The sequence below is a fragment of the Pan troglodytes genome, chromosome X (assembly GCF_028858775.2).
Source record: "Pan troglodytes isolate AG18354 chromosome X, NHGRI_mPanTro3-v2.0_pri, whole genome shotgun sequence".
Classification (NCBI taxonomy): domain Eukaryota; kingdom Metazoa; phylum Chordata; class Mammalia; order Primates; family Hominidae; genus Pan; species Pan troglodytes.
In genome coordinates, this window is record NC_072421.2 from 121,505,369 (window position 1) to 121,532,384 (window position 27,016).

The following is a 27,016-nucleotide window of genomic DNA, read 5'->3' on the forward strand; positions in this document are numbered from 1 at the left end:
TTGTCACTCAGGCTGGAGTGCAATGGCGTGATCTCAGCTCACTGCAACCTCCACCTTCCGGGTTCAAGCGATTCTCCTGCCTCAGCCTCCTGAGTAGCTGGGATTACAGGCGCCTGCCACCACGCCCGGCAATTTTTTTTGTATTTTTAGTAGAAATGGGGTTTCACCATGTTGGCCAGGCTGGTCTTGAACTCCTGACCTCAGGTGATCCACCCTCCTCGGCCTCCCAAAGTGCTGGGATTACAGGCGTGAGCCACTGTGCCCAGCCTGAAATATAATTCTTAATGAAAAGGTAGGGTAAATACTTAATTTTTTCCTTTAGTTACTAATTTTCAAATTAAGGTGTTAATTTAGTAACTATAATAACATAGATTTGTTCTTTTATCTTTTTTTGAGGTTTATTATAGATTTTTATTGGTTTAATATATTTTAATACACTATAGTCATGTGTATTTGTTTTTGATGTATTTTAAAAATCAGTTTATATTGATACTCCTGATGAAACATTTTTTGCTTTAACTTTTTTATGGTAAAATACAGATAACATATACATTTGAACCATTTTTAAGTGTGCAGTTCAGTAGCATTAAGTGCTTTCACATTTGTTGTGCAGCCGTCACCACCATCCATCTCTGGAACTTTTTCTTTTTTGAAAACTTTCTAGAGGTTCATATTTATTGGCATTTGACCTAGAGTCTTCCTCATGGGCAAGGTGCAGCCCTGGGCAGGACTATCAGCATCCTGCTGTCTCCTCAATTCTGTTAATCCACCAATCCTAATCCCTCCTAACCCCACTCATAGTCCAGAGAAGATAAAAAGTTCAGGGACATGGTGTACTGCTCTCCAGATCCTTTCCCAGCTGAAACTCTATACCCATTTAGCACTAATTTTCCATTTTCCCTAGCCCAAGATAACCAACCACCATTCTACTTTCTCTTTGAATTTGACTCCTAGGTACCTCACATATATATTCCTATTTAGTGGAATTGTAGACTATTTATCCTTTTGTGACTGGCTTATTTCACTTAGCACTGTCTTCTAGGTTCATCCATGTTGTAGCTTCTGTCATAATTTCCTTCCCTTTTAAGGCTGAATAATTTTCCATTGTGTATATGTACCATATTTTGTTCATCCATTCATTCATTGATAGATACTTGAGTTGCTTCTACCTTTTGGCAATTGTGAGTAATGCTGTTATGAACATGGGTGTACAAATGTCTGTTTTGAGTCCTTGTTTTGCTTTCGTGCATTCTATTAAAAATGTTAAGGTTCTTTGCTTTTTACTTTTTTTTCTCTTTTATCTACCTTTTGACTTTATTCTTAAAGTTTTATCTTGGTATAATAATTTATGGTATGTTGCAGAATTAGGAGCAAAGTCCCGTGTGTCCTTCACTCAGTTTCCCCCAATGGTAACATTTTTCATAATTACAGTACAATGTCAAGACCGGGAAATTGACATTGATACAGTCCATATACAGGTGTCCCTTGGTATCTGTGGGGGATTGGTTCCAGAACCCTCGATGATACCAAAATCCATGGATGCTTAAGTTTATTAGATAAAATGGCATAGTGTTTTCACATAACCTACACACATCTTCCTGTATACTTTAAATCATCTTTCGATTACTTATAACACCTAATATAATATAAATGCTGTGTAAATAGTTATATTGTATTGATTTTATTTGTATTTTTTTTATTGTTGTTATTTTTCATTGTGTTTTTTCCCTGAATATTTTCTATCTGTGGTTGGTTGAATCTGAGCATGGGGAACCCATGGATATGGAGGGCTAACTGGATTTATTCAGATCTTGCTAGTTATACATGGACTCATTTAGATAACTATGTTTGCATGTTTTATGTGTATAATTCTATGCTTTTTTATCATGTGTGGATAGGTGTAAGCACTACCACCACCATCACCATCAAGACACAGAACTGTCCCATCATCACAGATATCCCTCACACTACTCATTTAGTTACACTCACTCCCCCACCCCTTCTCTCCTTCCTCTATTTGGTTTCTAATCTGTGTCAACCACTAACCTGTTACTCATAATTTTGACATTTTCATGGAGTCATATAAATGGAAATCATACTGTATATAACTATTGAGTTTTTGTTTTGTTTTGTTTTTGCATTTAGCATAGTTTCCTTGGGATCCATCCAAGTTGTTATATTTCAGTAATTCATTTCTTTCTATTACTGAGATGTAGTCTGCGGTACAGATGTACCACAGTTTGTTTAACCATGTACTCATTGAGGGATTTTTGGGTTTGTATTAGTTTTTTAGGGCTGCCTAACAAAGTAGCACAAACTGGGTGGCTTAAACAACAGAAATTTATTGTTCTGGAGGCAAGAAGTCCAAGATCAAGGAGTTGGCAGGGTTAGTTCCTTCTGAGAGAATCTATTCTGTCCCCCTCTCTTAGCTTCTGGTGGTTTGCTGGCAATCTTTGGTGTCCTTTGGCTGGTAGAAGCATTACCTCCCATCTCTGCCTTCATTTTCACATGGTGTTCTCCTTGTGTGTATGTCTCTTTGCAAATTGTCCTTTTTTTTATTAGAGTACCACTCATATTGCATTCCTCCCTAAGGACTTCGTTTTAACTTGATAACTTCAGTAAAGATCCTGACTCCAAATAAGGTCATATTCTGAGGTACTGGGGGATAGGACTTCAACATATGAATGTTTGGGAGACACAATTAAACCCATAGCAGAGTTGCTTTCATGTTTTGGCTATTACAAACAAAGGTCCTATGGATGTTTATGTACGTGTTTTTACGTAGACATAGGTTTTCATTTCTCTGGGATAAATGCTCAGGTGTAAGGTTACTGGTGGTTATGGTAAGTGCATGTATGGTTTTTAAAGAAACGTCTAAGCTCTTTGCCAGAGTGGCTGTAGTTTACATTTCCACCAGCAGTGTATAAGAATCAGTTTCTCTGCATCTTTGCTATCATTTGGTGTTGTCACTATTTTTTTTTTTTTTTTTTTTTTTTTGAGAGGGAGTCTCGCTCTGTCGCCCAGGCTGGAGTGCAGTGGCACAATTTGAGCTCACTGCAAGCTCTGCCTCCTGGGTTCACGCCATTCTCCTGCCTCAGCCTCCCGAGTAGCTGGGACTACAGGTGCCCACCACCACGCCCGGCTAATTGTTTTGTATTTTTAGTAGAGACGGGGTTTCACTGTGTTCATCAGGATGGTCTTGATCTCCTGACCTTGTGATCCGCCCACCTCGGCCTCCCAAAGTGTTGGGATTACAGGCGTGAGCCACCGTGCCCGGGCTGTCACTATTTTTTTTATTTTGGCAGTTCTTACAGATGTAGTGATATCATGTTGTGGTTTTAATTTGTGTTTTCTTCTATTCAGTTTAACATGTGTTTTAAAAGTTTGTTTGCTAATTATCTCTTTTATACTTAATATCTTGATTCTTAGGGTCATTAACAAGATTGCTTGCCTTCTCCTATAGTATAAAGAAAATAACTTCAGAAAAACAGAATTAGTGTAGCAGACAACAGAAGTATTGTATGAAGTTTAATTTTCTTTCCTTCTTTTTTTTAAAAATAGAGACATAGTCTTGCTCTGTCACCTAGGCTGCAGTGCAGTGACCTAATCACAGCTCACTGCAGCCTCGTACTCCTGGGCTCAAGCGATCTCTCTCTCTCTCTCTCTCTCTCTCTCTTTCTTCCCTCCCCCTCCACCCTTTCCCCCTCTCCCTTCCCCGCTTTCCTCCCTCTCCCTCCCTCTCCTTTTTTGTAGAGAACAGGTCTCACTGTGTTGACCAGGCTGGTCTCAAACCCCCGGCCTCAAGCGATCCCCCCTACCTTGGCCTCCCAAAGTGCTGGGATTACAAGTGTGAGCCATCCCATCCTGCTTTAAATTTTCTTCTTTTTGTCCTTAAAATTCTTCCCACTAAGGATAAGCAAAGTGTTGTGTTCTGACCTCACTTTATATGAATACTTTCTCTGTATGTCTGTGTTATTGATTTGATGTACATGATTAGGTTTATTTTTCCAATTTGTCTTTAATTTCAGAAATTTCTGTTTCTATGACAGTGACATAACCTAACAAAATTCAGTTTCATTTGAATGAGTATGACATTTTCCTTAGTCAAAAGTTAAAATTATATGCAAAGGTATATATAGAAGTCTTCCACAGATTCCTGCCTCGTATATTTCTTTTATCATCCCTTCCTCCTTACAACTTGGAAAAAGTGTTTCTTGTTAATCCTCTCAGTATTTTTTTGTGCAAACAAATACATCCATTCATATACATGTTCTTACTTTGTGAAAGGCATCACATTTTACATTATATTACATAATTTGATGTAAACTTAAATATTAAGTAGCAGACCTAACAGAAGACTTTCAGAGTTGTGTTAATGCTGTTTTTTATGTTGTGAGAGTTGAATCTGCTACACTGACTTCCACATTATTTTGTGATCTATGAGTTATGATCAACATAAGATAGTAGGTTCACTAGTAACTAAGTTCAAGTATGTAACACTGGAAAAACTGCTTGTTGCTTTATGACTTTGGGCAGAAAAACAGACAGGTGAAATGCAGTTGAATACTTTGTAAATTATGGTTAGCCAAAGTAGGTGACATAGGACTAACCTGTGAAAGGGGACATAATGAAGTAAAACATTCAAGTAAAATGACATGATAATGGCATATTTGGCAAACATCTTCAGAATAGATTATATGTAGAAGTTGGAGGAGAAAAGTTTTTCCCTTTCCTAGTTGCAATTTATTATTATTATTAATTTTCTTTCTTTTTTTTTTTTTTGAGATGGAGTTTCACTCTTGTTGCCCAGGCTAGAGTGCAATGGTGTGATCTCGGCTCACTGCAACCTCCGCTTCCCAGGTTCAAGGGATTCTCCTGCCTCAGCCTCCTGAGTTGCTGGGATTACAGGCATGCGCCACCACGCCTGGCTAATTTTTGTATTTTAGTAGAGACAGGGTTTCACCATGTTGGTCAGGCTGATCTCAAACTCGCGACCTCAGGTGATCCGCCTGCCTCAGCCTCCCAAAGTGCTGGGATTACAGGCGTGAGCCACCGTGCCCAGCCCTATTAGTAATTTTTTAGAGACAGTCTCGCTGTGTTGCCCAGGCTAGTTTCAAACGCTTGGGCTCAAGTAATCCTCCTGCCTCAGTCTCCTAAAGTGCTGGATTAGGGGCATGAGCCACCATGCCCAGCTGCTAGTTGCAATTAATTTATTAATCAGGATAGCTAAGCACAGTCATTTATGGTGGGTGGAGGGAGACAGAGGGAGAGGGAGATTGTGTTTCATGATGAAAAGATCATTTTGAGTATTTTTGCCAAAATAATAATCATAGAATAAGATGGAGATCCTTGCATATGAATAGTCTTCTCAATCATGTTGTTCTCAGTGTTGCTACGTTATTTGGCAGATAACTTTTTGCCAGGAGGATAATTATAACACATTTTTTTTTGAAAGAGTTTTCTAATTGAGAAGTTTCTTTCCTGACTAATGACTTAACAAATAAACCATTGTTACAACAAACTGTGTCATAACAGCAAAGTTGCAATAACTATGAATCTAAGATAGTTTCAAGTTCTCTGTAGTAGAGTGTACTTTCAAGTCTATCCAAAACAAAAACGTTAGCTCTAATATATATTTGTTTTTAATAATATATTGCTCTTAATATTAAATATATGTTGAGTCATTATTTCGCCTCCTTTCTTAGCATCTCGATAGTTCTTTTGGGGATATTGATTTTGCAGGATGCTTTAATGTATTTGTTGTTGTTTAGAAATAAGGCAGTCTTTTGGTCATAGTTCTAGGGAAGGTTTAAAAACTTCAGTCATCTTAGAGCTCAGATTGAGTTGGTCTGTTTGGATGGCATGCTAAAGTATATGAAATTTGCTTGGTTACAGGGCAAAATGTGAGAGTCCCCTAATGATATCTAGTACCAGTAATCTAACCAGGTAGGTAGGTAGGTAGATAGATAGATAGATAGATAGATAGATAGATATCTCTTCTTACTGGATCTTTTTCATGCTGTATGCTTCCTCTCGAGTTTAATGGAATCAAGTGTTGCATTTTAGGGTAATTCCTAAATCTTAGTATCATCACATGAGGCCATTTAGTATGCTAACCGTTGGATGCAGTTAGTTTGCATTGCTGCTGGAAGATTGTTGCTGCTTTTTACCCTGGCTTTAAGTTGTGTGCTCTTGTGGGTAACTATGGGACTTGACTTGTACTGTCATATTTTGAACAAGGGAAATAAATGTTTAACATTTGTTAAATAGGTTTCAATGACAGTTTTCATACTTTATGGTGAGCAACTTAAATGTAAGGTTAGCTCTGGTTGTTCAAGTGTTTCCATGTTTTTTTGGAAAAGTTAGATTATTTCTTTTGATACTTTGCTGTAAATTTAACATAAGCTTTGGTGCATTTTACCTTATTAAACGGGAGACAAAAAGTCTCAAAATATTCTGAGTGTAGATATCAATGATTAGTGTCTTAATTTACAAAATGACATCTCAATAGATCAGTAGTTATATGGTATGTGGTATGCTTGTTTAGTAGAAAGGTGTTCTTAAATAATCGATGATTTAAGTAAAATCCTGTGAGTTTATACCATATGAGAGAAGCTTGCTTGATAAAAGAGGTTTCAAATTTAATTTTTTATTGTGGTAAACAACAACATTTACCATTTAACCATTTTTTAAGTGTATAATTGAGTAACGTTAAATATATCCAACTGCTGTGAAACAGATCTACAGAAATTTTTCATCTTGAAAGCCTGAAACTCTATACCTATTAAACAACAACTCCCGTTTTTCTCTTCTCCTAGTCCCTGGTAACCATTATTCTACTTCCTGTTTCTATGAATTTGACTACTTCAGATACCTCATAAGTTGAATCATAAGGTATTTGTCTTTTTCGTGACTAGCTTATTTCAGTTAGCATAATGCCCTTAGGGTCCATCCGTGTTGTAATGTAGTACAGATGTTCCTTCCTTTTAAAAGGTGTGTAACTCATTTTATGTATCTACTACATTTTGTTTATCCATATCTGTTCTATTCCATTGGTCTATTTGTCTTTATGCCAGTACCTCACAGTTTTGATTACTGTAGCTTTGTACAGTAAGTTCTCACTTAGTGCCGTTCTTAGGTTCTTGGAAACTTGGGCTTTAAGCAAAGCGGTGTACAGCAGATCTTTGAACAATATCAATTTGTTCAGTGTTGTTTTGTTATAATGTTGATGAGGAAAAAAATTGGTTTCATTCATTATACGTCATTTTGCTTAACATTGGAGTTTCTAAGAACCTGTTGGTGATATTGAGGACTTTCTCTAAAATGCTTTGAAATTAGGAAGTGTGAGTCCTCCAACTTTGTTCTTTTCTTCCTAAAATTGTTTGGGCTTTTTGGGATCCCTTGAGATTCTATATGAATTTTCAGCTTAATTTTTTTCATTTTTGCAAAAAGTGCTATTGGAATTTTGATAGGGATTGTGTTGAATCTGTAGATTTCTTTGGGTAGTATGGACTTCATGATAATATTAAGTCTTCGAATTCATGAACACAGGATGCCTTTCTATTTGTGTCATCTTTCATTTCAGCAGTATTTTGTAGTTTTCAGTGTACAAGTCTTCTACCTGCTTGGTTAGGTTTAGTATTTTACAGTTTTTGATGCTGTTGTAAATGGAATTGTTTTCTTAATTTCCTTTTCGGATTGTTAGTATATACAAGAATTTTGTGTGTTGATTTAATATCCTGCGACTTTATTGAATTTGTGGTTATTAGTTCTAAGAGTTTTTATGTGTGTGTAAACTTTGGGATTTTCTACATATAAGATTGTGTCATCTGGGAACAGAGATAATTTTACTTCTTTCTTTCTAACTTGGATGCCTTTTATTTGTTATTTTTCCTGTCTAATCGCTTTGGCTAGGCCTTCCAATACTATGTTGAATAGACACGTAGTGGGAGTGGGCATCCTTGCCTTGTTCTGTATGTTAGAGTAAAAACTTTCAGTCTTTTACCCTTGAGTATAATATTAGCTATGAGTTTTTGACTTTTACTATGTAGAGGTAGCGTCTTAGTCCATTTTCTGTTCCTTACAACAGAATATCTGAAATTAGGTACTTTATAAAGAAAAAGAATTTATTTCTTACAGTTAAGGAGGCTGAGAAGTCCAAGTTTTGAGGGTCCACATCTGATGAGAGTCTTCTTGCTAGTGGGAACTCTGCACAGTTCCTAGGTGTTGCAAGGCATCACGTGGCAATGGGACTGAGGGTGCTTGCTCAGGTCTCTTTCTCTTCTAAAGCCACCTGTCCCACTCTCATAACTATTAAATCATTAATCCAGTAATCCATGAATGGATTAACCTATTCATGATGGCAGAGCCCTCCTTACCCAATCTCCTATTAAAGGCCCCACTTCTCAGTACTGCCACATTGGGGGTTAAATTTCCACGAGTTTTTGAGGGGACAAATATTCAAACCATAGCAGGTGATTTTTTTCTAGTTTTAACTTGAGTGTTTTTTATAGTGAAAGGGTGTTGAATCTTGTCAAATGCTTTTCCTGCATCAACTGAGATGATCATGTGGTTTTTGTCCTTCCTTCTGTTAATGTCCTGTGTTACATTGATTGATTTTTGTATGTTGAAACAGTCTTGCATTTCAGCAATAAATCTCACTTGGTCATGGTGTATAATATTTTAAATGTTTTAAATGATGAATTCTGGTTTGCTAGTATTTTGTTAGGAATTTTCGCATCAATATTCATCAGGGATATTGGTCTGTAGTTTTCTTATAGTGTCTTTTTCTGGCTTGAATTTAATTTTTAAAGTGTAATTTGCATGCCTTACTCTTTGTCTAGGAATGTTTAAGATTAGAGAGAATTAAAATAATTTTAGAGTACCACATATGTGTCTCCTGTTGTTACCACTGTGTGGAATTACCAAGTGAAGAATCAAACTCTTAGATCTGAAATACGAATTGGGAAGTACTATAGTGTGTTGACAAACTGAATTATGAAAGCATATTTGATTTCTGAACTTGAATATGCATATAATTCAAGCCTATGAATTGTGTACTGTGGTTGTTAGCTAAAAGGTTAGTGGGTAATATCAAGTGGCTGGTAATGCTAAATATTTTAATAAGGTCAGCTAATCAGAAGTGAAAGGAACAAAAAAATTGGACATGTGACATATATGTGTTCTTGTATAGTCATGCTAAAATGAAAAAAGAGGCATTACATATTAATAGTCACCACATTTTTAAATTTTGGGTTAAAATTTTTCATTCTCTATAAAGTGGTTTATTTTTCACATTGGTTTTATTGTTTTTAATCTACTGAATTGTTTTTTGGCTACAGTTCTATCTTCATTATCATGCAAATTATTAATAAAAATTCAGTAATTCATTGAGATACTTTTTACTACCTTGAGTAAATAAATGTGAAAACTTGTGATGTAATCTATTGAGAGTATGTGAAATGAAAATTTAGATTTCCCCCAACATCAAGCAGGATTATCCTGTGTTCATCTAGTCTTCTATGAAATCTGCCTTTTTTTGAAATTTGCCAGTGAGCCAGTGATGCCCAGTGTGAAATGGTTTAGATGGCAATAATATATTGTGCTTATATCATGCTGTATACCATTTAACCCTTCTTGTAAATTTGATTTTTGGATCTGGATATTCATTTATACCAGCTAATATGGTCTCATTGGAAATGTTGATAGCCACTACACCAAGTTGTAATTACCCATGTTTATTTGTTATGTCTTAACATTACAAATTGACATCACAAGTTACATCACAAAGTTATGTTAATAAGATGGAGATGTATACACACGCGCGCACACACACACACACACACACATGCACACCAGTCCAGAAAGCTAACTGTAGAATGTATTCAGATATAAGTGAGATGAAGAGTGGATAATGACAGTATTAAAACAATTATTAGCTATTGACCTTGGCAGACTGAGAAATGATTTTAAGGTGATAGTATATGATAAAACAAATATTCTATCTGTTTTGATATTTGTCTTAGGATAGAGCCAGATAATGTCTAGTCAGCTGCAGCTTATTAGGGCTGACTGGGGAAAATAGTAGTCTTCAAATTAGATAGCAGATATGTATCCAATGTGTCAACTATAATATGGTATCCAGTGTCTAGCAGCAGCCAGTGCCAGTATGGTCAGACAGATGAGAGGACAATATTGCGGCTTTCAGGTTAAGGCAACTCAAGAGACAAATGGAGACTTTTTAGGGTGGGTTTATGGGCAGGATTCCAGTACCAGAATGAAGGTAGATGTATTACAGCAGGAACATGTCAGACGGGGTAGGATCTTTGGGTGATTCAGGTACAGGTTACAATTGAGTACTGAGCACAAGTTGGCTCTGTGGGAATAGGACATAAGCCTTTTCTTGTCTCCCTCCAACCCTTAACTAAGGGGGTTGCTAAGTTCACAAGGCGTGCTAGGTTTTCTACAGACATCAAAAATGGTCATTGAGAACTGGGACAGCCTGAGTATGTAGGTTTGTCAAGGTGATCACAGTTGTGGTGATGGCTCGAGTCATGTTTTTAAAGTATTGGGGAAAGTGAGTAGACAAGAAAACTAGGAATATTGCTGTGCACCTACTATAATACACTTAAAAATAGGAAGGGAGCAGGTGGATGTTTCCCGTTTTGTAAATTTTAGTTTCTGGCAGTGTGTAGTGATGCTGTATCTGTAGACTGCCCCAGCTTGCTCCTTCCCCAATTCCTGAAAATAAAAGTTATTTTTGTAATGTTGTGGCCTTAGGCCTGTTCAGTTTGTCTACTTAGTTATTTTAGAAAGGCCTTTTACTTTGGCCTCCTTCCATCCTTTATATATATGTATGTATAAAATTTTTTTTTTTTGAGACAGAGTCTTGCTCTGTTGCCCAGGCTGGAGTGCAGTGGCACGATCTCGGCTCACTGCAGCCTCCACCTCCTGGGTTTAAGCGATTCTCATGCCTCAGCCTCTGGAGTAGCTGGGATTACAGGCCTGTGCCACCATGCCCAGCTAATTTTTGTATTTTTAGTAGAGATGGTATTTCTCCACGTTGGCCAGGCTGGTCTGGAACTCCTGGCCTCAAGTGATCTGCCTGTCTTGGCCTCCCAAAGTGCTGGGATTACAGGCCTGAGCTACTGCACCCAGCCTGTCCTTTATATTATTTTTAAAGTTTGTAAATATAGATTTCCTACTATTAGTTAGGAAATATAGACAGGGTCATTAATCTTCTTACATATGCAGATTTCTTCCAGGCATGCCTTCTCTGGTTTACCTATTCCTGTACCAGAGCGGGGACTACCATTAGGAATTCTGTAGGACTCCATCCAGGTTTGTGTAAAAGAAAAGATATTTGCGAATGATATATGTGGTAGCTGTAATGTGAGTGTGTTGTCAAGAAACTTTTAGGTTAAGATTTTACTACTGGGCTGAGTACACATGATCATTGCTTAGTTTGACGTACTTTTCTTTTTTTTTTTTTTGAGACGGAGTCTCACTCTGTCGCCCAGGCTGGAGTGCAGTGGCTTGATCTTGGCTCACTGCAAGCTCCGCCTCCCGGGTTCACGCCATTCTTCTGCCTCAGCCTCCCGAGTAGCTGGGACTACAGACCCCCACCACCAAGTCCGGCTAATTTTTTGTTTTTTAGTAGAGATGGGGTTTCACCGTGTTAGCCAGGATGGTCTCGATCTCCTGACCTCGTGATCCTCCCGCCTCGGCCTCCCAAAGTGCTGGGATTACAGGTGTGAGCCACCGTGCCCGGCCTAGTTTGACGTATTTTCACCATGTCATTTACTTAGAATAGTATAGCACAAATTAGGGAGATTAACAGAGGGAGGACAAATATCTTTTAGGTAAGAAGAATTTCTTTTTTTTTTTTTGAGATGGCATCTTGCTCCATTGCCCAGTCTAGAGTGCAGTGGCATGATCTTGGCTCACTGCAACCTCTGTCCCCCGGGTTCAAGCGATTCTCCTGCCTCAGCCTCCCGAGTAGCTGGGATTACAGGTGCATGCCACCATGCCCGGCTGATTTTTCTATTTTAGTAGAGATGGGGTTTCACCATGTTGGTCTTGAACTCCTGACCTCGTGATCCGCCTGCCTCCACCTCCCAAAGTGCTGGGATTACAGATGGGAGCCACCACACCCGGCCGAATTCTTGTTAAAGATTGTTACTCATCAAAGGGGCAGTAGTTTTTTTCTTTTTGAAGGTAGATATTTATGTCCACATTTTGGGTTAGCTTTTCATTTTTTTGCCCGCATGTACATCATTTGACATAGAAATGATAGTAACTTTCCTGTTTGGATCAAATGTACTACTGCAGGAAGTAGTCGACCTTTTAGCATTCACAACCTCAAACTAAACAACAGACTTTTGTATGCTGTCTCCTAAGAAAGTACATAGGCCAATAAAAGGAACATACCTTTGGGTCTTGTTGTCAGGAGCCTGTAAGAAAGTTTATGTTCCCTGCTAATCTTGAGTAGGCAAACATAATAAAGGTAATTTTATGATAGAACTCAGAGTTTTTGTACGTTTAATTTTATATGATTATAAACATGAAATATGAATAGATTTTAGCAGCATAGTTTTGTAATTCCTTAGGTAGTTTAGGTTTTTAAACAGTTTTTTTTTTCTCCTGAGGACAGTCTCACTCTATTGCCCAGACTGGAGTGCAGTGGCATGTTCTCAGCTCACTGTAGCCTTGACCTCCCAGGCTCAAGCGATCCTCCCACCTCAGCCTCTCAAGTAGCTGGGACTATAGGCACGCGCCACCATGCCCAGCTAGTAGTTCACGTTTTAACAGAGTACATTAAAAACTAAATTTCCCCTTCATAATTTCCTTTTTTGTACTAACAATAAGATTGTAAAAAAAAAAAATAAATTACCCACCCTGATATGTTACTGTATTCCTTTGCTTCTTTTTTGTTGTTATTATGTCTGTTTACCCACATTGGTACACAGTCATAAATAGTTTCAGTGTATGAATATTACATTAATTACATTGATGTACTATCAGTGGTACTTGGTTGGATGAATTTTTAGTATTTAGAAGCTTTAAAAATCCTATTTCACTAGAATAGGGAGTTGGCCAGGTCAATAATTTTTTCTGTGTCTATCAGACCTTGACACAACATTTTTTTCTTTTAAAATTATATGTACCTGTCTGGGCGCAGTGGCTCACACCTGTAATCTCAGCACTCTGGGAGGTTGAGGTGGACAGATTGCTTGACCCTGGGAGTTCAAGACTAGCCTGGGCAACATGGTGAAACCCTGTTTCTACAAAATACACAAAAATTAGCTGGGCATGGTGGTGCTCGCCTATAGTCTATGGATAATTGGACATTTTGGTAATTCCTAATTTTAAGTGTTTGTATTATAGTGATGGTGGCATTTTAGAAGGGTGTATACATTTCCTGGATGTGATCCTTACATATAGAAGTATGTGACCCTTTTGGGAGGAGTGTTAAGGGTATGGCATGTGGTGTGTGAATTTGCCAGCTTTTAGCAGTTGAATATTTCTGCATTTTTAGTGAGAGAATTAACATACCAGCTACTTAAGTGTTCCCCTCCCCTGTGCTCTCCAGTAATATATTATTAATATATGGATTCTGAGGAACCTTGTTAGTGATGGCTTTGTTGGTAGCTTTTCATTTTTTTGTCTTGAGACCACTTGGGATTGAATTAAATACCTTTTTTTTTATGGAGACGGAGTCTCACTCTGTTGCCCAGGCTGGATTGCAGTGGTGTGTTCTCGGCTCACTGCAACCTCCGCTTCCCGGGTTCAAGCGATCCTCCTGCCTCAGCCTCCCGAGTAGCTGGGACTATAGGTGCACACCACTGTGCCCAGCTAATTTTTGTATTTTTGTTTTAGAGACGAGGTTTCATCATGTTGGCCAGACTGGTCCTGAACCCCTGACCTCGTGATCTGCCCGCCTCAGCCTCCCAAAGTGTTTGGATTACAGGCGTGAGCCACCGTGCCTGGCCCCTAAATTAAAGACCTTTAAAACAGTAATTATTTTAGGGGAAAAAAAATTAAATCATATCAGAGCAAGATATTAGGATGTTTTGTGTGTGCTTTTATTTTGTTGGGGGGTACTTTTGATGAATGTAGGAAGTCATTCTTTTTTTGGAGTTGCAAAGATTCAAGCATCATCATAATTTTTACTTACTTGTATTAATGTGCTATAGTAATAGGTATCTGACAGGTGTTTCTTGTTGTTGAATTTAACTTGTAATCTAAACTTTGAGTAACAGCCCATAAACATATACTAATTATGGATAACCTGAGAAGTTACGGTGATTAAGTTTCAGCTTTTAGGTCTGTTTATATTAAAAGCAGTGTTACTTGAATTTAATATTTAGAATTAGAAATAACGCGATCATCTGTTACTTTTTAATCTAATAATTAATAGCCTTTAATGGCAGCACACTATACATGTGAACTTAAGAAAGTAGTTTTACTTTAATATATATTGTTTAGCTTATCTACAAATGGGATTGCCTGGTTTTCAGTAAGGAAAAGCAGAAGCTAGTTGTTGCTGGATAGGTTTTTTTCCCAGAAGGAAAATAGTGATTGAGACTTAATGCAAATTTTATTTCTATGCTTTATCCTCCAAAGCTGTTAGAATGTTAACTCTTTTATAGTAGGTATAGAGAATTGTTACATATGATGAAAACCTCAAAAGTTTTTTCTAGACACTAGGAGAGAGCTCCACCTTGTGATCTTGGAGCATATTTTTTAAAAAGTTAATAACCCGCAATAGTGCAGAAATTGTGTGGTGAGTTTGATTTTTAAACTGATACTTTTCTTTGAGCATTACATGTTTTTATAGTTTTGGGTTACCCAGCTGAAATCAAATGGTATTAAGCACATTTGAAGATACTCTGAATTTGTTAATGTAAGTCTGTGGGGGAAACACATTGGATGGATGGATGGATGGATGGATGGATGGACGGATGGATGGATGGATAGATGGATGGATTGACAGAGTCTTACCCCATTGCCCAGGCTGGAGTGCAGTGGTGTGATCATGGCTCACTGCAGCTTCTACCTCCTGGGCTCAAGCAATCTTCCTGCCTCAGCCTCCCAAGTAGCTAGGTCTATAGGTGTGTGCCATCATGCCCGGCTGATTTTTTGATTTTTTGTTGAGATACGGTCTCACTATGTTGTCCAGGCTGGTCTCGAACTCCTGGGTTTAAGCCATTCTCCAACCTCATCCTCCCAAAGCGCTGGGATTGTAGGTGTGAGCCATCATGCATGGCCTGCAAATTGTATTTATATGCAGCTGTAGACATTTAAAATAAAGATGTAAACATTCTCAGCTCTTCCTGTAGATTAAAGTTTACATTTAGAAACTACTAATCCCAACTCATCCGTTGGGTTCCTTCCCTTCTAAATTACAAAGCAATTTTAATATTTGTAATTTTTGTGAGCTATGATGAACTGTTTTTATGGCAAATAAGTCATTTAGAGAATGACTAGCAAACACTCGGATACATGGAATTTAGCACTCTTTTTTTTTTTTTTTTTTTAAAGATGGAGTCTTGCTCTGTCACCCAGGCTGGAGTGCAGTGGCGCAGTCTTGGCTCACTGCAAGCTCCGCCTTCCGGGTTCACGCCATTCTCCTGCCTCAGCCTCTCGAGTAGCTGGGATTACAGGCGCCTGCCACCACGCCTGGCTAATTTTTTGTATTTTTAGTAGAGATGGGGTTTCACCATGTTATCCAGGATGGTCTCCCTGACCTTATGATCCGCCTGCCTTGGCCTCCCAAAGTGCTGGGATTACAGGCGTGAGCCACCGCGCCCGGCCAGCATTCTTATATTTAATAATATTAAGTGGCAAGTAGGTACCTTCTAGTAGAAATAATAATCACATTTCTTAACAGGTATTAAGGACAAGGATCATTGTTCTCCTGTTCACTGTTGTATTCTCATTGCCCAGCACTACATTTGGCACATGGTGGATACTTTTACTTGGTTGGATGAATTTTCAATATTTAGAGACTTTAAAAAAATCTTATTTCACTAGGATAGGGAATTGGCCAGTTCAATAATTTTTCTATCAGACCCTGACACAACTTTTTTTTTCTTTTAAAAATATATGTACCTGGCTGGGCGCAGTGGCTCATGCCTGTAATCTCAGCACTTTGGGAGGCTGAGGTGGGTGAATTGCTTGAGCCCAGGAGTTCAAGACTAACCTGAGCAGCATGGTGAAACCCTGTCTCTACAAAATAAGAAAAAATTAGCTGGGCCATGGTAGTGTGTGCCTATAGTCCCAGCTACTTGGGAGGCTGAGATGGGAGGATCACTTGAGCCTGGGGAGGTCAAGGCTGTAGTGAGTTGTGATTGCGCCACTGCACTCCAGTGCGGGTGACAGAGTAAGACCTTGTCTGTCTGTCTCTATTTTTTATATACGTATAATACACACATGCGCGCATGTATCTTGTCTTGAGAGATACATCTTACATCTTTGATTTTGCTTTTGTGTTTGCTTTGGTTTCTAATTACAAAGTACATGATAGTATAGCCTATGCTTTGCAAAATAATTTGGCCTGGGAATGCTTCTTTCTTTTACAGTAGAAATTAGTTTTGTGCTATTTAGAAGAATCCAGTATATCGCACAATATTCATTTTATTTAGTATTCTCTGCTTCTCAGAGCTGATGCATTCTTTATATTCATCACCTGTGATTCTTTAGGTGACTGTATTTATGAACTACCTTTAAAGTGTGCTTAGAAATTATATTGAAGGAAAGCAGCAACTTTGGTTTTGATGAAATGCTCAGAGACGCAGACAGATACAGCAAGGATCACATGACCTCTTTTATTTTCATCTTGCCGTCTAGATGACCTGACCTGTTCATTAGAATTTATTAGTTCTGTGCCTCTCCAGTTCCTTTAAAAGAAACAAAATGATTTTCTTTTATAAATAAGTTAGCATTTTAGGAGGTGAATGTGTATCTTACATATGATGACAAACTTCAGAAAAGAAAAAATTAGCCAGATGTGGTGAGTACCTATAGTCCTAGCTACTCAGAAAGCTGAGGTAGAAGGATCTCTTGAGCCCTGAAGTTTGAGACTGCAGTGAGCTATGATTTGTGCCACTGCACTCCAGCCTGGGTGACAGAGTAAGGCCCTGTCTCAACGAAAATAAGATTTTAAAATTTGTGTATGTATGTATGTTTGAGACAGAGTCTCGCTTTGTCACCCAGGCTGGAGTGCAGTGGCATGATCTCAGCTTGCTTCAGCCTCCCGAGTAGCTGGGACTACAGGTGTGCACCAACACACGAGGCTAATTTTTGTATTTTTAGTAGAGACAGGGTTTCGCCATGTTGGCCAGGCTGGTCTGGAACTCCTCACCTCAAGTGACCTGCCCGCCTTGGCCTCCCAAAGTGCTGGGATTACAGGCGTGAGCCACTGCGCCTGGCTGAAAACAAGATTTTAAAATCTGAGTATCTTTCAGAAAAAAAATAAAGTGGTGGTATATGTTATTTGATTATTCAGGATTTAATTTGTGGATTATTCATTCTTGTTTCTCCTATTGCCTCATTTGTTATTTTGCTGTTCACAAAACATAAAATTAATATTTTTCTGTTTTAGCTTAAGTAAGCTAGGAAATACAATGTTTTGAACTTTGTATATTAATTAAACATTAGTAACCATTGATGATGTTTTCTAGAGAGATAAAATTACCAAGAAAAATTGAGCTGTTTCTTGTGTGATATCTAACCTACTGGGAGAAGTCATTAGGAGTTTGTCAGTATGTTATATTTGAGCATTTAATATTAATTGGATATGTTTAATCTTACCTGCTTTTTCTTTAGGTGGCCACCGAGTACTAAATTCACTTGGGAATAAAAGAAAAACATAAGAAAATTATAAGAGAAAGGTACACATAAGACTAAGAGCTTTAGACTTTAGCTTCAGCCTGTTTTCTCCTTTCTTGTTTGCTTTTAGGTCATTTTCTTCATTTAGGAAATGCATCCTTGACTTTCAAAACATAGACATAATACCCTTTCTGTCTGCCATTTTTACATGTACTTTGGTCAAAAATGGCATTCATTTGTTGTTCGTATGAAATTATTGGCATTTAAATTGATCGTAAGTTCCTTGAGGGAGAGGAATAGATCAGATCTAACATTTTTTCCCCCTTCTCTTCTCAACAAAGTTTGTTATTATCATGAAGTGGTTATTTATTTAATAAGCCAGGCTTTGGACTGTATGTTTCCAGGGCAGGAAAATCTGTTTTAAAGTTATATCTTAGGTTTTTTTTATTAGCTCCTTTTAACTGTATGTGCATGATATCAGCAAAAGGTTGTATTTTCAGGCATCTCATATTATGGTTTAAAGTTCTCATAGGGATTTCAGGACTAGTAAGAGTCATATCCTGTTTCTATTTAGGATGTATTAATGTGTATATATATATATATATATATAAAGCCAGGCGGAGAATCACAAGAAAATTTAAAAACAATTGTTTTATAAGCTTCTTTTCCCCCTATGTGTTATTACTGTGGGGCTGCGAGTGTTACAACAAGTCCATATCTAGATTAAGCAGTCAAGGTCAGGCACGGTGGCTCATGCCTGTAATCCCAGCACTTTGGGAGGCCGAGGCGGGTGGGTCACCTGAGGTCAGGAGTTCGAGACCAGCCTGGCCAACATGGCAAAACCCCATCTCTACTAAAAATACAAAAATTAGCTGGTCATGGTGGCCCGCGCCTGTAATCTCAGCTACTCGGGAGGCTGAGGTAGGAGAATCGCTTGAACCTGGGAGGCAGAGGTTGCAGTGAGCCGAGATCGTGCCACTGCACCCCAGCCTGGGTGACAGAGTGAGACTGTGTCTCAAAAAAAAAAAAAAGAAAGCAGTCAAATGCAAGGGAATGAAATCCTTATTTACTAAAACACATTAGTAGGCACTGGGGAATTTAACTTTTGAGTATGGATATCCTTTCCGAATATTTTTGGTGCATTTGTAATAAATGTCATTTTCTCCTTTTTAAAGGAATTGTCTTAGAAGAAAGAAGGCAAGCCATCATTTTACCCACGTAAATATATGAATATATTTCTGACATTGAGGTGTTCCAGAAGATGATAAAGAAATGATAGCAGCTCCAGAAATACCAACTGATTTTAATCTACTACAGTAAGTAAATTATATTCTGATAATTTTTAAATACTTGTTTATTCCACAAAATGGGGAATGCATTAACTTCAGTTAAATTTCCTTCTGCTCGAGAAGATCTAATATATAAAATAGCTTTTATGCTTTGCAAGAGTTTATATCAGCACTCATCAAGGCTCTGTAATAGTAATTATTCTGTACTTTTTTGTTGTTGTGTTTTAAATTTGTCTTTTAGTTTACATGCTGCAGTTTATTATTTTTTGTTGTGTAGTTCTGAGTCCATACTTGGTTTTGCAATAGCAACTGTTTTGAGAGAGCATCATAAAATTCCTAAAAATAAAGTTTTCTCATTAGTGAGGTATACCGTGTGGCACTATTTAGGATGTAATGTCAGATTTCTGTTACAAAATCAAATGATGATTGCAGAAATAAGTTACATGTATATTGGTCCAGAAAGTGTTTTCAACATAGGTATCCTCTTTACCCCCATCTGAAAAGCTAACTGTACTCCTTAGCTTTTATTCTAATTACTCCTTGGTTTTGAAAGATTTTGAACTACTCTGTGTAACAGTGATTTTCATACTAAGGTACAGTTTCATGAGTTGCCTCAGTGAAAAGTGAACTTTTAAATTGCCCGTGAATCCCTTTATTTACCCACCCCCACCACTGTATTTTTTATTAGGATCTTTATGAGACTTGACTTGAAAAGAGAGTTTAGTTGCTAAAAATTTTGAAAACAACAGACTAATACCTTTGTACATAATGGTAGCCAGCGTTTACTTTTGATCATATGTAGATTTTCATATTTTTAATAATTTTGTTATCTTCAGTGGAGATTATGAATCTTCTGGGACCAAATACATTCAGGTTCCCACAAAACAGCATTTTTAGTGAGGATTTTATGTATTCTAAGTCTCATATCTTTGTAAAAGTTAATTATTACCTTTGTTAATATTAAGTGTCTGCTGTATACAGGATGTTATATTAGATCCTGTGAGGAATTAAGTTAGGTACTTCCTGCTGCCTTTATGAGTTCATATTTTAAAGATATAAAGAGAAGATTATGAAGTTTCTTATATACTTGGTTAGAGACTATAAAAAGGGTTTATATTATGGACTAGACTATTGACTATTAGAATATCTCAAATAATGAGGACCTGAAATAGGATAATGAATAAAAGGGAATTGATGTTGTTCGGGTGGAACAGGCCCAGCATTTGATTGGGTATGTGGGGTGCAGGGCACAGTAAAGAGGAATGGAAGATTCAGTCGTGTGATAGATGACTCAGGATGTTTCAGGTCACTGAATGGTTAATACAGTATGTTTAATAAACATAACTGTTATTTCACCTAGGGTAGTTTTTGTTGTTCTTTTGATCTTAAAAACACAGGAAAGCATTGAAGAACGGCTTAGAGTATTTCTTCTTTGGTTGGGAGTATTTTAGACTTCCATTCTGATTACTCACTTAAGCTTTCTTTAGAAAGTTTTTCAGTAAGTTACCAAACCTCTAGTGGTTCACTCTTAGTTGGGATAGCTTGGAGATGAGTATTAAGAGGATAATTGAGCCCTTGATTACTCTGGCCATTGGAACATTGTGAAGACTATAGTGATTTTCTTCAGACTTAAAGCAGTTACTTAGCTCTTTAAGAGAGCTGGTGTCCTACGAAAGGCTTGGGAAGAAATAAATATTACTTATACATCAAGATATTTTAAATTTTCATTTTTTTTTTTGCAAGACCATATAGACATGTGAGAAGATTATTGATGACAACAATCTTCTTAAGATGTAACACGCATGAGGTTCAGGGTTAATACTATAGTAGTCATTCAGTTTTTGTTGCATTAACTCTAGGGAATGGTATTTATTACAGGCCCTTTCCTCTCAACATTGTAGGATATAGTTAGGATTGCCACCACCTTCCATACATTGTTTAAATTACTTTATATGTAAGTGCTGTATAAATAGTATTTTTTTTTTCCTGCTAGCATCTTAATCATTATTTTAGATTTATGAAATATTCCTACCTCACAGCCTCTGCTACCTCATAGCCTCTGGGCAACTGGTTATTGTAGCAATAAAATGGAAATAGAAGAAATCTAGATTGAGAATACTAGTTTTATAAAGATAGCCTTTCACTTCGATTCCATTTATTTTAAGCAGAGCTGGTGCTAGGTTTACACATTTAGGGTGGAAAAACCTTTATCTTTTATGGATGTGGCTCAATTCTAAAATCCAGTGTGACCCAAATACTAATATAAGTATGCCTTGCTTTAAGCATTTAAATGAGGGTATGTTACTACTATTTAGATAGACTCATGTTTACTCATTTGGAAAGCATCACACATATTTATTTAAATCGGTCGGCTTCCATATGTTTGTGAGAAAATCCAGATTATACAAATTAGCCTTACCCCAACCCAGAACAAGGGACAGTTGTTTAGGACTATAGATTCATATGTTGGAGATTGTAGAGACTTTAGAGATTTCGTTCTTTCCTGCGTATATATTATTTATAGATGAGAAGATTGAGATGGTCACTTGTATAAGATCCACAGTTACTTAGTACCAAAACTGTTCTCCTGACTATAGCTCATCACCTCTTTACTTCATAAAGGATATTGATCACTTAGCATAATTCCCTAGTGTATTTCAAATGCTTTAGTTCGTAAGAAGGTTTTATAAGTACCCTTTCAGAAATACATGTTTTGTATATTGACTCACCTAGATTTATAAATACTTTTCGAGTGAGGTAGGAGAGATCAGAGGATCCATAATCATAAAACTCCCTAATAAAGTTCCTCCAATGCCTAGTATTAAAATACAGTTTTTCCGCAGCACTGTGATCTTTGAAGTAGGAAATGGAACCAACCATTACATGGAACACCACAGTTCCTAGGGTTAAATTTTGAGACCCACTGGATTAGTTTTCATACTTTGATTAAAAATTAACAAAAATGTTTAGATATTTGTACTTTAGATTATTATTTTTGTAGCTGCTTATGTAATCTTGTGTGTTTGGTAATGTGCTATAGTATGATGTTTTGGGGAAACATCTTAATTACTTATAATGCTAATATGAAGTTTTGTAATGAGTTAACCAAGCCTTTCTTTTAGAAAATATGGCAAAAATTAGAAACTCAATATAAATTTCTAAGGAAGGGTTTTAATTCTTATCTTTCTGTCACAGGGAGTCAGAAACACATTTTTCTTCTGACACAGATTTTGAAGATATCGAAGGAAAAAACCAAAAGCAAGGCAAAGGCAAAGTATGTATCAAATATTTGACTTTATTTTGTTTCCTAAGATCTCACACACACACAGATTTAAGTTATGTCTCAGATAGTTTTATCTTTTAAAAATGGCTTTTTAAGGGGGTGGGAGCTGATTGGTATGGTAAGCCTTCTGAGTAAATGTGGTCCTTTTGTCTTCTAGACCAGGTAGCCTTTGGGATCTATTTACACTGCTGTAAAGTTGCAAATAATAATAATAATAATACATTTCCAGTAGTTTATTTCGTAAAGCACAGTATGTGAAGCAGAATGCAATGTTCTGTTGGCTTTATTTTTGTTTTCCCACAAGTAATAAAATGTAAAGCAAAGCAATATATAAAATCTTTTATTCTAAAGCACTCTAAAAATGTAACATACAACCAGTTTAAGGCTAATGGGTTACAAATGACAGTAGTTTTACTCTTTATAAGTAATATGAAAGATAAAAAATTACAAAGTTAAGTTCTGAGTCAATATAATGTAAGTTTAAAGTGTGAGGGGGTTAGCCTGAGGGCTGGATATAACTTGGCGAATGGCTAAATTATTTTGTTGTTTTGGAAAGTATATTTGACTCTGCATGTGTGTAAATACATTATGCAAAAGATAACTTGTTTTTGTTGTTCAGCATTTGTTTTTCAAAATGAATTTTGGATTTATATTGTCTCATGACATACTTTGAAAAAGTCTTAACAATACAGAAGTTTACGATGACCAAAGTGAAATTTTTCCATAATCCTATCACCTGGAGGTAATTTATTCTTTAAACATTTTGATGCACATACTTTTATTCATACACCTATGTATAAACATGATTATAACATTTTATTTAAGTGGAGTCATACTATGCAAACAGTTTAATGTGCTTTTAAAACTCAATGGTATGTTGTCAACAACTTTCCCATAAGTGACTGTAAAACTCTCTTTTATTTTTTTTCTAATTTTTAAATTAAATTTATTTGTTTTTTTGGAGATGGGGGTCTCTCTATGTTGCCTAGACTGGAGTGCAGTGGCTATTCACTGGCACAGTCATGGCACACTACAGCCTCAAACTCTTGGGCTAAAGCAATTATCCTGCCTCAGCCTCTCGACTGGACTACAGGCACCACAGGCCTGTGCCACAATGCCTGGCTTCTCTGTAATTCCTTTTATTTTTTATTTTTGTAGAGATGAGATTTCACTATGTTCCCCAGGCTGGTCCTGTACTACTGGGCTCAAGCAATCCTCCTGCCTCAGCCTCCCAAAGTGCTGGGATTTACAGGTGTGAGCCACCACGCCTGGCCATTCTCTTGTGATTTCTAATTGTGGCAAAACATCACGTTTAATGTATGGAACATAATTTATTTAACTAATGCTTGGAATATTTTTTGAGTGCTCATAATTCATGTGTTTCATAATTTTGTGTGCTCTCTTATTTCCTTAAAAAGATTCGAGAGAGGGATATGAATAGAAATATTAACTTACGGCTATCCAAAGATAACCTTAATTCTGTTGGACAGTATAATTTATTAGAAAACCATTTTTTTCCATTAACCTACTTTTGCCTTTGATTTAATTTACAAGTTTGGACAAGATTCTTGGTGGCACCTGAGTAGATGACTCTGAAGTTTTTGTGCCACAGTTTGGTTAAGGTTATATAGCTACTACTGTGGGTGAGGTGTTGGGACAGGTCAAGGATTTATTACAATAATAGCAACTGCATTTTGAGACTATACTATGTATGTTCCATGTGTTGTGCTAACAATTTCACATGTTAATCTAATATTTGAACAACTGCGTAGATGAGAAAACACCATTATTTTATAGGTAGGAAACTGAAGTCCAGAGAAGCCCAATGGTTAAAGGATTTGAGCTCAGGTCTGTGCCCTTAACCCTCTATACTATACCACTTCCTAAAGTCTTTATGTAGAAGTTTTTTTTCTCTCCAAGGTTGTACACAGGTTAGCATATTTGCTTTTTGTATAATGCTTCCTTTGTATTATCACTCCTTGCACATTTTTTTTTCTAGCACAGCATACCCATTCTGCCATTTTAATTGTCCCAATTAGTTTTTCATACTGACAGGGACTATTGAGGCATTTGATAGATAAACTGCAAATATACAGCTCCATGTTAATTAACATTTTATATTTTACTAGTCTATTCTGTTGTAGTTGATCTTTTCTTTCAACCTTATCTCTGAAAATGCTTTTACTGGGGACAAAAGCCTTTCATTGTGCAATTAGGAATTAATGAATTAGGTTCACAAAGACTGAATCTCATTTACAGAATATAGCAGTCTCCCTTATTCTCAGGGATACATTCTAAGACCCCCAGTGGATGCCTGAAATTGCGGATAGTACTGAACCTTGCATATTGAATTTTTTCAATATGGTAACCAAAATGGCTAGTAAGTGACTAATGAGCTGCGTGGATATGCTGGACAAAGGGATGATTCACGTCCTGGGTGGGATACGGCAGGATGATGAGTGATTCTATCATGCTACTCAGAATGGTGTGCAATTTAAAACTTTTGAATTGTTTATTTCTAGAATTTCCTACTGAATATTTTTGGACTGCAGCAGACCAAGGGTAACTGAAACTGAATAAAGTAAAACCCAGGGGAGGACTACTGTATTGCAAATTAACAAGTAATATGTTTCAGGTGTTTCAGGTGTTCCCCTTTAGGGAAGGGGTTTAAAGTAACTGTTAAGAGTTGAGTCGTTTTGGACTCTTGGAGGAAGAAGGGACCCTCTAAGGAATGAAGTACATAAATACCACAGGCTTTCAGTGGAAAGAAATTTGTAGGCATCGCTATAGATCAGAGATCCGCAATCTGTGGCTTGTTTTTGTACTGTCCAGGAGCTCTAAGAATAGTGTATATATATATATATATATATTTTTTTTTTTTTTTTTTATAGAGATGGGGTCTCGCTCTGTTGACCAGGCTTGTCTTGAACTCCTGGCCTTAAGCAATCTTCCCATCTCAACCTCCGAAAGTATTGGGATTACAGGTGGGAGCCACCGCTCCCGGTCGTTTTAATATTTATTTATTTATTTATTTTTATTTTTATGTATTTATTTATTTATTTATTTATTTATTTATTTTTGAGACGGAGTCTTGCTCTGTCGCCCAGGCTGGAGTGCAGTGGCGCAGTCTTGGCTCACTGCAAGCTCCGCCTTCCGGGTTCACGCCATTCTCCTGCCTCAGCCTCCTGAGTAGCTGGGACTGCAGGTGCCTGCCACCACGCCCAGCTAATTTTTTTGTAATTTTAGTAGAGACGGGGTTTCACCGTGTTAGCCAGGATGGTCTCGATCTCCTGACCTCGTGATCCGCCCACCTTGGCCTCCCAAAGTGCTGGGATTACAGGCTTGAGCCACTGCGCCCGGCCTATTTATTGCTCGAGACAGAGTTTCGCTCTGTCACCCAGGCTGGAGTGCAGTGGTGTGATCTCGGCTCACTGCAGCCTCCACCTCCCGGGTTCAAGCAATTTTCCTGCCTCAGCCTCCCGAGTAGCTGGGACTATAGGCGTATGCCGCCATGCCTGGCTAATTTTTTGTATTTTAGTAGAGACAGGGCTTCACCGTGTTGGCCAGGCTGGTCTCGAACTTCTGAGCTCAGGCAATCCGCCCACCTCGGCCTACCAAAGTGCTAGGATTACAGGCGTGAGCCACCACGCTGGGCTGTTTTTATAATTTTAAATAGTTTTAAAAATAAAGAATATGCTACAGAGACTGTATGTGGCCCACAAAGCCTAACATATTTACTATCCAGTTCTTTACAGAAAGTTGGCCAACACTTGCTTTCTAGATCGTAGAGATGTGTTGGTCTAAAAGAGACCTTTAAGAAATCATCAAATCCAGGGGTCGGAATACCTTTCTGTAAAGTATTTTAATTCAACCCTGGCATTTGAGAAATGAGGACTCCGAGTTAGGGAATGGCTTGTTTTCTTAAAGTATAAGAGCTATGGGAGGTATTTTTATAGCTTAGGCATATAGGGAACCTTTTCACTGATTTTTTTGATGCCCCTACCCGCGCGTCCCCACCCCCCCACCAATACTGACAACTTTTGTTATAATGGGCTTCATTTCCATAGTTTTCATTAATTGAATTTTCATGATGACTAAATGTTGGAGGGAGGCCTAGAACAAGAATGAGATTGATAAACCTACTCCTAATGTTCAGAATTCCTTGTTCAGAGCACTGCAATGATTTCTAAGACTAACAATACAAATAAAATGTTGAAGTGAGTATAAGGTACATATTTGATAATGAGTTTGGTTATTCTTGCTGCCCACTTCAGTCTGCATCCAAAAGCTGCATAAGGGAGTAATATAAAACTTGGAGATAGCTACCTTGATTTACTACACCCTTGAGAATTCTCTGATTATACTTGAGAGATATTTTTGCAGTGTTTTTCAAACTTTGTTGATATTTTGAGGGCTTTTAAGTCTGTGATTTTATATTACTTTTCAAAATAGATTCAAATCAGTATTTTGTGTCATTGTTTCTGTTGGTCTTCCTACCAGATTAAGATTCATGTAACATTTACTGAACTCCTTTTAACATAATTTTTTCATTTTACAGTGATAATAATAGCTGACATTTTTTGACTTTATTATATGCTGGGTATGTTGCTAA

General features: G+C 37.3%; 1 protein-coding gene across 21 annotated transcripts in view; it reads left to right on the forward strand.

The window, feature by feature from the left end:
• The window catches only part of STAG2 (STAG2 cohesin complex component), a 141,799-nt gene that overhangs the window by 42,883 nt on the left and 71,900 nt on the right, over window positions 1-27,016 (forward strand). For 10 of the 21 annotated variants that reach the window (XM_016942745.4, XM_063804017.1, XM_063804020.1 and 7 more), the window contains exons 2-4: window positions 17,830-17,894; window positions 19,008-19,148; window positions 22,317-22,395. In XM_016942745.4, coding sequence (XP_016798234.1) covers window positions 19,105-19,148; window positions 22,317-22,395 — 123 coding nt within the window. In that variant the 5' untranslated portion in view covers window positions 17,830-17,894; window positions 19,008-19,104. Of the gene's footprint in view, window positions 1-11; window positions 293-17,829; window positions 17,895-19,007; window positions 19,149-22,316; window positions 22,396-27,016 lie in introns of those variants that run through there. The other 11 variants (XM_016942747.4, XM_024353176.3, XM_016942751.2 and 8 more) reach the window with 2 other exon arrangements.